General features: G+C 35.3%; 1 protein-coding gene across 1 annotated transcript; it reads left to right on the plus strand.

The window, feature by feature from the left end:
• Positions 1-15,812: 15,812 nt before the first annotated feature.
• On the plus strand, positions 15,813-16,451 carry LOC104889743 (kunitz trypsin inhibitor 5). The gene has a single exon (XM_010675040.2). The coding sequence runs from the start codon at positions 15,813-15,815 to the stop codon at positions 16,449-16,451; it is 639 nt and encodes a 212-aa protein (XP_010673342.2).
• The last annotated feature ends 237 nt before the right edge of the window (positions 16,452-16,688 follow it).

The raw sequence follows: 16,688 nt of genomic DNA on the forward strand, positions 1-16,688 counted from the left end.
GTGTCTCGCCCGGGCAGGTCGACGGACCTCGCCCGGTCGGGCGCGCAAGCAACTTTGGGAGAACGAAGTTCCGCCCGGTCGGGCGCGCAGGCACATCTGGGAGAACTGAGTACCGCCCGGCCGGTCGGGCGGATTTCGCCTGGGCGGGTCGGCGTTTTATGCGGAAAACGCGGTTTTGGCCGCTGAGTATAAATAGGTTATTTATACCTAGGTTTTAAACTACGAAACACACTCTGTTCTCTCTGTAATCTAGTTCCTTCTCATAATAAAATATTCTCTCTCTGCCGTTGACATAGCCAAATTGGTGAACCACGTAAATCTGTTGTCTGATTTTATTGCTTTTGAGTTTATTATTTGTTTCTCTTTCACGTCCGTTATAACACATATTATATATGTAAAAATGTGTTTCTCATCATCAAAATACTTGGGAACATAGATCATTACGTACTTTTTTCAATTAAGTGTGTATTATAATGAGAAAGCACAGATCGATAAAATAGTCTTCTTACTTGTATCATTGCGGTCACAAACGGTTCATACAAAAAAAACCATTATTATATCTTGCATAAAATGAAATTCACAAAGTTTGTCCCTTCCTCCCTGGTGCATACAATATTAGTATATCACCATGCATGGTAAGAGAGATTATTGAAAGCGTAAGAAAATTGACATGTTTTGTAGCTTATATAACTTATATAGCTTGTCCGTTAGATTAAGGAACAATATTGAAGATAGGGACGATAAGAGTAGCAACACCATTGACGATGCTGGTGGGTGTCTGAAGGACAGGAGTGCCTTGGAGTATTCCGGTAGCCGTAGCGAAAAGAGGGCAGCCGGCAATGGGGAGGGGAGCAACAACTCTCAGGGCAGAGATATCGGTAACGGCACTTACTACGTTGTTTAAATTAATGTTGATCCTGAAGGAGCCATCAGAGCCGGTAGTGACAGTGGCAATTTGAATGCCGTTGAGTCTAACCACCAATCTAAGATTAGAGAGGGGAGCGCAGGTGATGCAGGTGCCAGTAAGAGTAGATGTGCAGCGAGCTACTCCAACTATGTCCAACGCATTCACGTTTAGGCCGTTAAGGAGCAGTGCGTTGGTTTTTGGTAAATTAGTTGTCATGAATATGACGACGACGAGGGCGATACAGAAACATGCTGATTTTGTGGTGCCTGCCATTGTTTTTTTAGGCGAAGATATAAACTTTTGAGAATGTTTTGTAAGTGTTAGTGATATATAGTTGGATGATGAGTTTGATATGTTCTGATCAAGGGTGAAATCGCAGCTATTTATAGACCAAAAACTCATGCATTGCGTGGGGATTGAAAGGAGGTAACGTGTAATGATTTACATAAAAATATATTGCGATCAACTTGTTCTGATGCTCTACTAAATGAAAGATATGGAAATTTTAAATTTTATGGATGGGCATTTCGTGTTTTCTTGCAACAACTTGCTGTGTTAGTCTTCCATACTGAATGCAGTAAATGAAAGATGTGGAAATCGGGGATTTTAGGGATGGCCAATTTGCGATTTTGTGGGAACTGGGATATATGCTGCGAACTCACAGTAGGTGTCACTTTTTTTTCCTTTTTTTGTTTTGTTTTTGGTAAGAGTAGGTGAACCTTTATTTGAACTAACACATTTAAAAGCAAAGAATATAATACTACTATCATAATTATAATTAGGATTTTCAACTTGCTTGCATTGCCAGTGTTGAATCACAAAGCCATTATGTAGCATGTAGGCTAGCTGTTGCAATTTTTTCTTTCTTTCCGGTTTATCCAATATTTGAGTGCAAACTATCCTTTTCTCTTTAAGATTATCTAAAGCTGATCAAGCTTAGTCCAGGCTCGGCTCAAAAAATGCTCGGGCTTTGGCCCTACACCTACTTGTCCAACTGCTTTTCAATAATTTTTAACTTTTTGAAAAAATTGTTCGAAAATGAAATGTGCAATTTAATTTAAGATGAAGGGAGTATAAACATAAATTTGCGGTAACTTTATTTGGCTTTAGCTTTTCAATGGGAGCTTTAGAAGTCAAAACTAGTTATTTTATTTTTAGGTTTTATTTTTGCTAATTTTTAGATTTATATGAAAATGGGTTTGGGTAACACAATAAGGAGGAGGAGAGTTTAACCCACTTATAAGCTAGGAGGTTCCATCCTAAAACCAATTGGTGATAGGAGGGGTAACTCCTAATCTTATAAAGTGGTTTATTCTCTCCTCTTTCTCCAATGTGGGACACTCACAAGTGGGCATTTAATGGGTTTCAACACACCCCCTCACTTGTGAGTGTCTTTAGAATTTAGAGCTAACTGGAAAGGTAATTAGAAATAATCCTCTTAGGGACTGGACATCCTGTCGAGGTAAACCCTTACACAGTTGCTTGATTAGAGGCCCAGTTTAGAAGAGACCCACAACCCGGGCTCTGATACCATGTTAATTTTTAGATTTATATGAAAATGGGCCTGGATAACCCAATAAGGAGGAGGAGAGTTTAGCCCACTTATAAGCTAGGAGGTTCGATCCTAAAACCAATTGGTGATAGGAGGAGTAACTCCTAATCTTATAAAGTGATTTATTCTCTCCTCTTTCTCCAATGTGGGACACCCACAAGTGGACATTTAATGGGTTTTAACAATTTTGCAATGAATAACTTTATCGTCATCAAATACTAAATTTCTTATAGCTAACCTATAATAAAAGCTAAATCGAGTATGGAAATAACTTCATTTCTCTTCATCATTAAGAGACTGTAGATCCCCAAGCCCTCGTGGTGATACTCATCAATGAAATAGTTAAATGAGGATGGAGTCTTTATTGGACCACAAACGTATGTGAAGAAGTTAAGAGTTCTTTTAGAAGCTTTCCAATTTTCCAAGCATATCTCGAAGAAGAGAAGGGAATAACGATAGGATTGGATGGTGTTTCACCAAATCCTGGCTGAGACGATCTCGGTTGAGACGGTTTCAGAAAAGACTTATTAAAAATACTTTCCTATCATTACTCCTTTCAATTTTTCGAGATATGCATGAAAATTTGAAACCTTATGATGACAAAAATTGTAACACCTCCAAAATTCATACACGTCTAAACTACATCGCATCGATTTTGGGAGTAGTGTTACCTTCTCTATGAAACGCAAGGCTTATCAAAATGAAAACATTATTATGAAACTAAACTGCAGCGGAAATAAAATGTTAACTACAACTCGGGAATCATCATTGAGTCCTTTTTATTCAAACCCTAAACTACGTAAATTATAACAGTTCTACAAATTCAACCAAAATATTTAAAAGTTTATAAACTAGAGAATATCCCCCCGCATGTCCATTCTCATGCAGCATCACTAGCATACCTAATTTACTCCTCATTGAAGCATCAATAGTTCATCACAGGTCAACAAACAAACACAAATAACAGAGAATCCGTTATGCTGCGTACGTACTAAAATATTGAAATAACATACTAAGCATAATCAAAACAATAAGAATCATTCCTAGACAAGATACTAGAGTGTATTACATTTATTACTTTTATAATTTTGTTGGTCGCGAACGGAGACCATCATCTTACTAGAATCATACGGGCTTATTAATCCTTAATAGACAACTTGGTCTATTAGATGAAATGGAAATACAGTTTCGAACCGTCCCACATCCATCACCTTAGTATGCATACCCCCAAGATCGTACGGAACCTTCCGCCTACTTGAGTTATCGAAATTTATAAGGACACTATTGTCGTCAAAGTAGGCCTGTGTAGGAGTGTAGAACAAGTCACACACTCCCCCAATTATTCATTACTTGTAGGGATCCTGAATACAAGTTTATTGCGAAATATCCTTTCTTTGTATTATCCATTCACATAACATTAACATGTAATCATTTAATGTTCTTTCTTAGATACATTGCTCAATTCCTTAGTTTTTGTAACATCCTTGCTATACAATAAATTAAAGGATTCCAATCCAATCCATTTCATGCTTGTGATACGATAGAAGTACGCATTTCAATAATAATGCAATCCAATTCACAAGTCATATAATCAGGAAATACATACAAATTTCAGATCGATTTCATGCTACCAAACAATCTCATCAATCATAATCATACAATCGTTCCCTATCATGATTCTAGGTTACAATGAAAGAATTCATAATCATAATCTAACATGATACTAACATATCCAACTAAACTGATATGCATACATATCCTGTAACGACAAATCTTTGCTGACTATTTAAACGCTCCGCTTACGAAATTGGGACCTAATCGAATAATAAAATATTTCAGTGTTAAGTCCTTGATATTATTAAATAAAAATCAGCTTAACTAACTATGTAAAACTTTGTGTTTCGAAATATAAAAATAACCAATCTTGTTGTTTAAACTTCCTTTTTCATAAACTTTATTGACACTAATGTCTTTGGGAACTAATAAAAAATGTGTTTACAAATCTGATTTTAGTTAGCTTATATTATACTTAATCATAATAACCAAAACTTAACCCAATAAATACAAGTCTTATAATAATCAGATTCGAATAATAAAATTATCATAAGAACTAACTACCAATATAATTATAAATCATATTTCCTTTACTTACTTTATAAGTTACTTATAATTACAAACTTAATCAAATTACAACTTCATCAAATTACATTAAAATTTCAAAATCAAATTATACAATTAAATTAAGTAAGAAAAGAGAAATTTATATTATACTTTCTTTAATACCGACAGACTCGCCGGCTACAATCACCGGCAATGCGTCGAAGAATTTTCGGCTGCAACACCATCCACACGCCACAACGCTTGAGGACTTGATCCCACACACGCACCACACTTCCCTAGAGCCTCGACGCACTACACACCCTTGAGACACCGAACACCGCACACCGCACGCATTCGACTCTCGACCTACCACACCGCTCGAGCTTCGCGCACCAATGCATATCACTCGTGTCGACCACTCGCACGACTCCCTCGACGCTCGCACCCTTCACTCGCACACAACACACACCGCACAACTTTGCCTCGAACGCTCGCAACCCTCGCCCAACACTCGAACCCACTCCTCGAGTCTCGCACTCGCTTCGCGCACATACACCGCAACACCCTCGGATGCTCGCACACCACTCAAAGGCTGAGAAAAGTTCAGGGGAGTGAAGAAGAAAAAGTGTGAAGGAGGAGGAAGAGAGTGACGAAGGAGAAGAAGAGAGGAAAGAGAAAATTTTCGAGGGATGAGGACGGAAAAAGGGCTAAAGTTAGGGTTTAATTATTTTTTTTCTTCTCCTAATTATAGGATGAGAAACTTAGGTGATTTAGGATTTGTTCCCAAATCAAATTTCTATTTCGTCTTTTAATTTATTTATTTTGAAAATAAAATAAAACCAAATCACAATATAATTTGGTATAAAAAGTAGGTTGTATATTTAAGTTAAAATTGTAAACTTACTCAAACTGTATATTTTTTGTAAATAATATTAGTATACTTTCGCTTTATTCTTTATATTTTCTTATTTATAAAAAAATAACTCCCAAATGTTATTTTTTTAAAGGGTGAAAAAACTTTTAACTTTTTCACATATGTTTGTGGTTCAATAAAATTTACGCCCTTATTTTAACTTTTTCATTAATGAGTATCCCCATGATGGCTTAGGGATCTACCGTCTCCTCATCATGATTGAAGAGACATGAAGCTAACCGCATATATATTTGTTAGCTATTATTAAAGGTTAGCTATAAAAATTTTAGTATTTGAGCTTTCTAAAGAGAAATTTCATTAATTGAAGCTCAAACCGCATCTATAGTAGGTATCAAAAAACAAAATACAATCAACAAGATCAAATTAAATTTGTTGTTGATATAACTACTACGACGATTAACCAAATCGATCAATGTAATTGTGTTCCTATGTGTTCGGTGAGTTCCTTTGTATTAGCTTAATCAAGTAGCCTTTTACTGAACCATACATCAATCATTCTACCTAGTTGTGAGAACAACATTCTTGATATGACAATGTAGAGGGCATTAGTGATCCCAATAGCTTTTATTTAGATAGTATTCAACTTCAACTAATGAGTACAATTTCCCATACTTTTAAACAACCAAACTCCACAAACTGGAGATCCTACAAAACGATATGTACTCACGATCTCCAACAGAGGAAAACAGATTATTTATTAAGAAGATAAGAAAACCGAAAACAAGAAAGAAAAAAGGACTTATCATAGATGAAAACTTGTTTTATACGCACGCGATGCGTGCGAAAATACGTAGAAAGTTAATTTCTTTTAGAAAATGTAGAGCATTAAATTAATTTTTAATTATGTCTAATAAATTAGGGATTTTTGAATTGTTGACTGTTTTTTTCTAATGCCTTTTTTATAATTTTTTTTTTACTTTTTTAATTAATTAGCAGATTCCTTTTCTATTTGTACTTTTTCTATTTTATTTAATTAAAATAATTAGTTAATCCTTTTTTTTATTTTTTTTTATTTTTTAATGTCCTATCCTTCTTGATATATAGAATAGAGATATCACCCATAACAACCCCTCATTGTTGAAGAGGGGAAAAGGGGAAGTAGTGAGGTGAGGGAGGCGAGAGAAAACCCACAAGGGTGGTTTTTTATTACCAAATCTATCACTATTAGTAGAATTCTGACAACTGACAAGTGGGGCCTATGTAAAGAAAAATGTAAAGAGAAAGAGATCATTACCACTAAAATTTTGGAATAACTCGAAAAAATAATTTGCAACAGCGTGCTTTAGCTGCGCAAGCCTACATAATGGCTTTGTGATTGAGCACTGGCAAATGGTAATGCAAGCAAGTAGATTTTCGTAATTATAATTATGATATTTTGAAATTTTTTTCTATATAATGTCAAATGGAGTATTGATTCCTATTATGCGACAAATTTCAAATTAATTCGCGACATACTGTCCACGTAGAAAAGCATGTCGGAAAAAAAATATTTTCGGCAAAGCAAACCGCTACCCAGAGTAGCGGTTAATTTAAGTTAAGCCGCTACTTAAGGTAGCAATTTTCGAGGGTAAACCGCTACTTGGCGTAGCGGTTTACACCAACAAATCGCCACTGAAAGAAACATAGAAAATGTGAGCCACGCAAAGGTGGTGCGTCCCGTGCACGAGGCTAAGCAACGCGCAGTAAGCTTGCTTTCAGCGCATGCAGTCATGCTGCACGCCGCACGCCGCGTAGCCTCGTGTGCGGGACACACCGCCTCTGTGTGGCGCATATCTTCTCCTTTTTACTTGTATTGCTCTTGTTCGTGTAATGAATCGCTATTTGAAGTCGCAGTTTATATGCGTGCCTTATAGCTTGTCTTAGGAACACAATATAAATACTATTTTAAGTAGTGGTCGACTTCGGTGAAACATTATTGATATAAAAAATCTGATGTCCTATCTTACATATATAGATAGTATTCATGAAATTAATTTCAAATTCAATACATATAACGAAATAATACTCCTTTATTAATTTCAAATTCAATATATATAATGAATTAATACTCTTTTTGACATTATTCATGGAAAAACTTCCCAATATTTCCTGTACTTTGCTTCTAAATGTGTAAGTTCAAGTAAAGGCGCCACCTACTCACAGAAAAAAGAATGTAAAATTGGCACCTACACGATGAGTGCGCAAATATCCCAGTTCCCACAAAATGACAAATTGACAATCCCGAGTCTCCCTTATTTCTGTATCTTTCATTTACTAACACACCAAGTTGCAAGAAAACACGAAATGCCCATCCATACAATCTAAAATTTCCACATCTTTCATTTAGTAGAGTATCAGAGCAAGTTGATCACAATTTAGTTTATAGAAATCATTACACGTTACCTCCTCTCAATCCCCACGCGATGCATGAGTTTTTGGTCTATAAATAGCTGCGATTTCACCCTTGATCAGAACATATCAAACTCATCATCCAACTATATATCACTATCACTTACAAAACATTCTCAAAAGTTTATATCTTCGCCTAAAAAAACAATGGCAGGCACCACAAAATCAGCATTTTTCTGTATCGCCCTCGTCGTCGTCATATTCATGACGACTAATTTACCAAAAACCAACGCACTGCTCCTTAACGGCCAAAACGTGAATGCGTTAGACATAGTTGGAGTAGCTCGCTGCACATCTACTGTTACTGGCACCTGCATCACCTGCGCTCCCCTCTCTAATCTTAGATTGGCGGTTAGACTCAACGGCATTCAAATTGCCACTGTCAATACCGGCTCTGATGGCTCCTTCAGGATCAACATTAATGTAAACAACATAGCAAGTGCCCTTACCGATATCGCTGCCCTGAGAGTTGTTGCTCCCCTTCCCATTGCCGGCTGCCCTCTTTTCGCTACTGCTACTGGAATACTCCAAGGCAGTACTGTCCTTCAGATAACCACCGGCATCGTCAACGGTGTTGCTACTCTTATCGTCCCTGTCATGAATATTGTTCCTTAATCTGACGAACAAGCTATATAATACACACTTAATTGAAAAAAGTACGTAATGATCTATGTTCCCAAGTATTTTGATGATGAGAAACACATTTTTACATATATATAATATGTTTGGTTATTTCATGGTACAAAATTTTCAAAAGAAAATTGAATGATCATGATCATTGTTAATCATGGAAGAATAATGCTAGACTTCTAATTATAGCCAAACATGTAATAAGCAATCAAATTAGTATGTTTGAATATATGTGCTATCACAAAAGGAGTATCATGGAATATGACTTTATTATTTTTATTTATTAGAGTTAGAGTTAGTAAATTAAATAAACACATTTAAAAAATTACATAAAATTCATTTGAAATAAAAGGTGGTTTCGAAATTTTAATTTTTCTTATAAAGAAACAAGCTAAGATTTGAAAAATCAGATTTATATGTTCATGTTGTTTATTGTACGTGCGCGTTTCTGACTGCAATGATCATACAAGTACGAAGACTATTTCATCTGTGCTTTCTCATTATTACACTTAAAATTTTGAAAAAAGTACGTAATTTATATTGATACCTATTGTAGATGCTGCTTGACCTTCAATTAATGAAATTTCTTTTTAGAAAAGCTCAAATACTAAATTTTTTATAGATAACCTTTAATAATAGCTAACAGATATGGAGTTAGCTTCATGTCTCTTCAATCATGATGAGGAGACAATAGATCCCCAAGCCATCATGGAGATACTCATTGATGAAAAAGTTAGAATAAGGGCGTAATTTTCTTTGAACCACAAACATATGTGAAAAAGTTAAAAGTTTTTTCACCCTTTAAAAACAACATTAGGGAGTTATTCTTTTATAAGTAAGAAAATATAAAGAATAAAGCGAAAGTATATTAATATTATTTACAAAAAATATACAGTTTGGGTAAGTCTACAGTTATAACTTAAATATACAACCTACTTTTTATACCTAATTATATTGTTGTTTGATTTTATTTTATTTTCGAAATAAATAAAAGACGAAATCGAAATTTGATTTGGGAACAAATCCTAAATCACCTAAGTTTATCATCCTATAAATAGGAGAGAAGAAAAAAAAATTAAACCCTAACTTTAGCCGTTTTTCCTTCCTCATCCCTCAAAAATTTTCTCTCTCCTCTCTTCTTATTCCTCGTCACTCTTCTTCCTCCTCTTTCACACTTTTTCTTCTTCACTCCCCTGAACTTTTGTTAGCCTTCGAGTGGTGTGCGAGCATCCGAGGGTGTTGCGGTGTTCCTTCGGTTCCCCCTTAGGGGGTCAAGGGGGGAAGGCTGAAAGGGGGGTGTATGTGTGCGAAGCGAGTGCGAGACTCGAGGAGTGGGTTCGAGTGTTGGGCGAGGGTTGCGAGTGTTCGAGTCGAAGCTATGCGGTGTGTGTTGTGTGCGAGTGAAGGGTGCGAGCGTCGAGGGAGTCGTGCGTGTGGTCGACACGAGTGCTATGCATTGGTGCGCGAAGCTCGAGCAGTGTGGTAGGTCGAGAGTCGAGTGCGTGCGGTGTTCGGTGTCTCGAGAGTGTGCGGTGCGTCGAGGCTCGAGGAAAGTGTGGTGCGTGTGTGGGCTCAAGTCCTCGAGCGTTGTGGCGTGTGGCTGGTGTTGCCGCTGGAAATTCTTCGACGCGTTGCCGGTGATTGTGGCCGGCGAGTCTGTCGGTATTAAAGAAAGTATAATATAAATTTCTCTTTTCTTACTTAATTTAATTGTATAATTTGATTTTGTAATTTTAATGTAATTTGATGAAGTTGTAATTTGATTAAGTTTGTAATTATAAGTAACTTATAAAGTAAGTAAAGGAAATATGATTTATAATTATATTGGTAGTTAGTTCTTATGATAATTTTATTATTCGAATATGATTTTTATAAGACTTGTATATATTGGGTTAAGTTTTGGTTATTATGATTAAGTAAAATATAAGCTAACTAAAATCAGATTTGTAAACACATTATTTATTAGTTCCCAAAGACGTTAGTGTCAATAAAGTTTATGAAAAAGGAAGTTTAAACAACAAGATTGGTTATTTTTATATTTCGAAACACTAAGTTTTACATAGTTAGTTAAGCTGATTTTTATTTAATAATATCAAGGACTTAACACTGAAATACTTATTATTCGATTAGGTCCCAATGTTGTAAGCGGAGCGTTTAAATAGTCAGCAAAGATTCGTCATTACAAGATATGTATGCATACCAGTTTAGTTGGATATGTTAGTATCATGTTAGATTATGATTATGAATTCTTTCATTGTAACCTAGAATCATGATAGGGAACGATTGTATGATTATGATTGATGATATTATTTGGTAGCGTGATCAAATCGATCGGAAATTTGTATGTATTTCCTGATTATATGACTTGTGAATTGGATTGCATTATTATTGGATTGCGTAATTCTATAGTATCACAAACCTGAAATGGATTGGATTGGAATCCTTTGATTTATTGTGTAGCAAGGGTGTTACAAGAACTAAGGAATTGAGCAATGTATCTAAGAAAGAACATTAAACGATTACATGTTAATGTTATGTGGATGGATAATACAAAGAAAGGATATTTGGCAACAAACTTGTATTCAGAATCCCTACAAGTAATGAAATATTGGGGGAGTGTGTGACTTGTTCTACACTCCTACACAGGCCTACTGTGACGACAATAGTGTCCTTATGAATTTCGATAACTCAAGTAGGCGGAAGGTCGTTCCGTATGATCTTGGGGGTATGCATACTAAGGTGATGGATGACGGTTCGAAACTGTATTTCCATTTCATTTAATAGACCAAGTTTGCCTACATGCTACATAATGGTTTTGTGATTCAACACTGGCAATGCAAGCAAGTTGAAAATCCTAATTATAATTATGATAGTAGTATTATTTTCTTTGCTTTTAAATGTGTTAGTTCAAATAAAGGTTCACCTACTCTTACCAAAAACAAAACAAAAAAAGGAAAAAAAGTGACACCTAATACTGTGAGCTCGCAGCATATATCCCAGTTCCCACAAAATCGCAAATTGGCCATCCCTACAATCCCCGATTTCCACATCTTTCATTTACTGCATTCAGTATGGAAGACTAACACAGCAAGTTGTTGCAAGAAAACACGAAATGCCCATCCATAAAATTTAAAATTTCCATATCTTTCATTTAGTAGAGTATCAGAGCAAATTGATCACAATTTATTTTATATAAATCATTACACGTTACCTCCTTTCAATCCCCACGCAATGCATGAGTTTTTGGTCTATAAATAGCTGCGATTTCACCCTTGATCAGAACATATCAAACTCATCATCATCCAACTATATATCACTAACACTTACAAAACATTCTCAAAAGTTTATATCTTCGCCTAAAAAAACAATGGCAGGCACCACAAAATCAGCATTTTTCTGTATCGCCCTCGTCGTCGTCATATTCATGACGACTAATTTACCAAAAACCAACGCACTGCTCCTTAACGGCCTAAACGTGAATGCGTTGGACATAGTTGGAGTAGCTCGCTGCACATCTACTCTTACTGGCACCTGCATCACCTGCGCTCCCCTCTCTAATCTTAGATTGGTGGTTAGACTCAACGGCATTCAAATTGCCACTGTCACTACCGGCTCTGATGGTTCCTTCAGGATCAACATTAATTTAAACAATGTAGTAAGTGCCGTTACCGATATTTCTGCCCTGAGAGTTGTTGCTCCCCTTCCCATTGTCGGCTGCCCTCTTTTCGCTACGGCTACCGGAATACTCCAAGGCACTCCTGTCCTTCAGACACCCACCAGCATCGTCAATGGTGTTGCTACTCTTATCGTCCCTGTCTTCAATATTGTTCCTTAATCTAACGGACAAGCTATATAAGTTATATGTAACAATCTAAGCTACAAAAAATAATGTCACTTGTCTTACGCTTTCAATAATCTCTCTTAACATGCATGGTGATATTGTACGCACCAGGGAGAGAGGGACAAACTTTCTGAGTTCTGTTGTCATGAATTTCGTTTTTATGCAAGATATAATAATGTTTTTTTTTTTTTGTTATTATTGAGAAGATAGACTTCTTCAATCTGTAATTTGTTTGTGACCACAATGATACAAGTACGAAGACTATATTTTCTGTGCTTTCTCATTAATACACACTTAATTGAAAAAAGTACGTAATGATCTATGTTCCCAAGTATTTTGATGATGAGAAACACATTTTTACATATATATAATATGTTTGGTTATTTCATGGTACAAAATTTTCAAAAGAAAATTGAATGACCATGATCATTGTTAATCATGAAAGAAGGCTAGACTTCTAATTATAGCCGAACATGTAATAAGCAATCAAATTAGTATGTTATGGTCATCTGATAGTGGTGGGTTCAAATTTTCTAGGTTGCAGAGGGATAAGAGATAGGGCGAGGGGTTGGGGGATGCTGGTGGGGTGGGCTGCAGGTGGTGGGGGCTAGGGGTGAAGTGGAGGCTGCAGGGGTGGGTGGGGGGCTGGCGATAGGTGTTGGTAGTGGTGGCTAGGTGGTGATTATGGAGGAATAAGGGAAATAGAGGTGGTCAATGCCGGAAAGTATATGGTTGGTCTGAGGTTTCATCTTCCAAAATTATTAACCTTTTGGTTTATTTTCGCAAAATTTGCTTTACAAGGTTTTTTTTTTCCGCAAAATTGAAGTCGTAAAAGGTTTTTTTCTTTTGGAAATTTTCTTTTAAAAAATGATAAAAGCGAATGATTATTGTAGAGTTAAACTTAGAACCTTATAGCACCGCAAGATTTTTCGTTAGGAGAAGTAACCACTGATTTAAGGGAGTCCAACTTAGTTGGTATGCTTCCCTTTAGGTAGGTTTTAGTTGTAATTGAAGTTTCATAAGTATACTTACTTAGCCAAAAAAAAAAAAAGTAATTATCGGAGCACTTCATAATTGAAATGCATATAAATAGGGAGAATTCATTTTTAAACATTCTAAAATTTATTTTACCTATAAAAACTCCCGTTCAACTCGATTGTAGGCTATTTCTATATTCAATTTTGGGGCTAGCGAACAACTTACTCATCCAAGAATTAAATGTATAATGTAGGCAATATTTCAATACTAGCTTTTTATGCACGCGATGCGTGCGATGACATTTTTAGGCTTAATTATTACTAAGTAGTAAACAAAAAGAAAATGCAAGTTAGTATTTTAAGTTCACCTCCATTTTGTGAATAAGATTCTTTGAAATACAATCAAATAGTACTCCTTCTACATTCTGTTCTTTCTTTTGCAGTCATTAACTCTTTGCATTTAAGTAGCATTACAGTATTACTCCCTTAGTTAAACTTATCTCTATTGAACAAAAAAAAAATTGAGTCCATATTATCTGTTACTTGAATTTCCAATGCAACAATATTATAATTTGGCTAATTTATACTTTGATCTACACTTGTATTTGAAACCCATATTATAATTTGGCTAATTTATACTTTGATCCACACTTGTATTTGAAACCCAAAATTTTGAGTGACGTGTTGTAGCCTGTAGGCACATCCTTCTAGAATTTTAACAAAAAATATTCACTACCTTTTCCACTACTTGGCAACATCAGTATAATTCCACTACTTTTGCTATTCATTTTCTCTCTCCTCTCACTAAAATCTACAAACCATATTTCAAGGAACCTAGTTCATAAACTATACACTATACAATAAGAAAATCACCTTTTCAAGTATTAAGCAAAGCAGTAGATCTAATTCATCAAAAATTCATCACCCGTATCAACCACTTTTGAAGGAAGCAAACCAATTTCAATTTTTCTTGGGTCGATTTTCTACAAAGAAAGGTAATTTCTTAAATCAACTTTTTTTTTCTTGGGTCGATTTTCTATCATCCCAAAATTTAATCCGAAAAGTATGAATCAATTTCAGTTTTTTTTCCCTTGCCTAACATCTAAATTATGATTTCACAAACTTATATTTAAAATTTTCATCAGTTCATATTTAAAATTATATTTGAGATAAAATTGTAAATTTTCATACACAATTTGATATTGGAATTTTTTTAAAAAAACAAAAATCGTTTCTTTTATCTTGTTTTCTGATTTAACATGAAAATGAATTAAATTTAAATTGTAAAAAGCCCTTTTTTCCATTTAAAATTTTACAGTTGTCTTGGTGCTTAATTTCACTATTTGTTTTCGCAAAATAATGTAATTTTTTTTTCTGAAAATGGTTTTAGCAAATTAATTTAATTTTTTTTCTGAAAATTGATTTTTGCAAAAATCGTTCGCAAAACTTTGATTTTGGTTTTTTTTCAAAATTTATTTGTGAAAATGGTTTTTTTTGCAAAAGTTATGAGGAGAATTTTTAATATTGGAATTTTTTAAAAAAAAAACTAAATTTGTTACTTTTATCTTCTCTCATTTCATGTGAAAATAAAGGGTTAAATTTAAGTCCTTTTTAACTAATTGCTATCATCTCCCTTTTTTCTGTTAGTCGCTACATAACAATTGCTATTGTTTTTTCAACTAATTTGAAATAACTTGGAAGATTAAAAGAATTATGTACCTTTTTGGAAGTTTGCAAATCCGATGGACAAATGTGTGATACCCGTCGAAATTTTATGTTTTTTTACAGATTTTTATGCTAGCGTGTATAGGTAAAGAATAATTTGTAAGTGAAATTTGTGAGTTCTTGAGAACAATGATTTGTAAGTGAATTTTGTGAATGTTTTTTTTATGTATTTACGCCCTACTATATTATTTTGGTTTGTAAGTTAATTTTTAGTTTTTTGTAAAGTTTAGTGATTTGCGATTTCTTGAACGTGATTTAGAAAGGGATTTGTAAAGTTTCCTAACATAAGTGATTTGGGAGTGATGTTGAAATTTAATTTCCGGTAGCTTTGTTTGAGTCCTCATTTTGGTATTGATATTATTTTTGTAATTTAGTAAGGGAATGGGGGCAAAATAGTCAGTTCAAAAGAGGACACCATAGGTTCCCCCTTCCCTTATGTAATAGAGATTTGACATACATGAACGTGGAGAAGTATAAAGCATAAGCGTCGAGGGCCTTTGCCAAAACAGTATGTTCACATAATGAGCACATATAGAAGGAGATGGTAACAACTAACGGGGTCAAAATATATTCCATTTTGTACAATTAGTATTACATGCTCCTCCACTAAGCACAAGTTCAAATTAAAAACACATGAAAAAGTCAATGTTTACTAATACTCCTCGAGTTCTCATATACATAGTAGTATAAGTTTCTTATAAATAGGCCTCTTACTTCACAGTATGTATTATCCCAAATTCCCAACTAAATCCATAAAAATGGCTACTCATTTCATCAGCTCCACTCTAGTTCTTGCCACCTTCCTCCTCTTTGTCTCTCCTCCCGCCGCGGTGGCTCAAGTTATTAACATATTCGACATGGACGCCGAACCAGTGAAAGCCGGCAAATTGTACTACATTCTCCCAGTGGTTCAACGCCAAGGGGGTGGCATATCAACCGTACCTAAAAACGCTAATGAATCATCATGCCCACTCTACGTGGTCCAAGAGAAAGACACAACGTCTCTTGGCCTCGCCGTAACATTCAACCTTGCGCTACCTAACACCACCAATGTTACTTTCTCTGCTGACATGAACATTGTCTTTGGCCAAGCTATCAACTGTGTTGAATCTCCTGTATGGACGTTGGCACTCGACGAGCCCACCGGAAGGCGGTACGTGGCTCTTGGAGGTCTAGGTATGGCTCGAGGGCCGAAAGCAGTGAATAATTGGTTCAGGATTGAGAGGTTTTTCCCGAGATTTCATTTTGATTATAAGTTCGTATTTTGCCCAACTCGCGTTATTTGTCCAACTTGTCAAAATAGTTGCGGAGATTTGGGTGTTTTTGTTCGGGATGATGGGACTTGGGTTTTGGGCGTTGGTGCTCCACCTTTGAGAATTAAGTTCAAGAAAGCTTAAACACTAGCTAGCTAGTGAATAGTCTATCTTATGTTTATCGTTTCAACCTATTCTAATCTCCTCATATGGTGCTTCCGATCGACTGAGTGTTGTTTGGATGATGGTTACCATGTTTTGTATTGTTTTTCATTTATCGGGATTGTGTTTTTGAATATGCTTATGCATTTTGTGTTTGTACATTTCGGTATGCGCACCGTGTCTAAATAACAATGTTTTCTTCTTACACCTTATCGCATC

Source organism: Beta vulgaris, chromosome 3 (assembly GCF_026745355.1).
Source record: "Beta vulgaris subsp. vulgaris cultivar EL10 chromosome 3, EL10.2, whole genome shotgun sequence".
Taxonomy (NCBI): Eukaryota; Viridiplantae; Streptophyta; class Magnoliopsida; order Caryophyllales; family Amaranthaceae; genus Beta; species Beta vulgaris.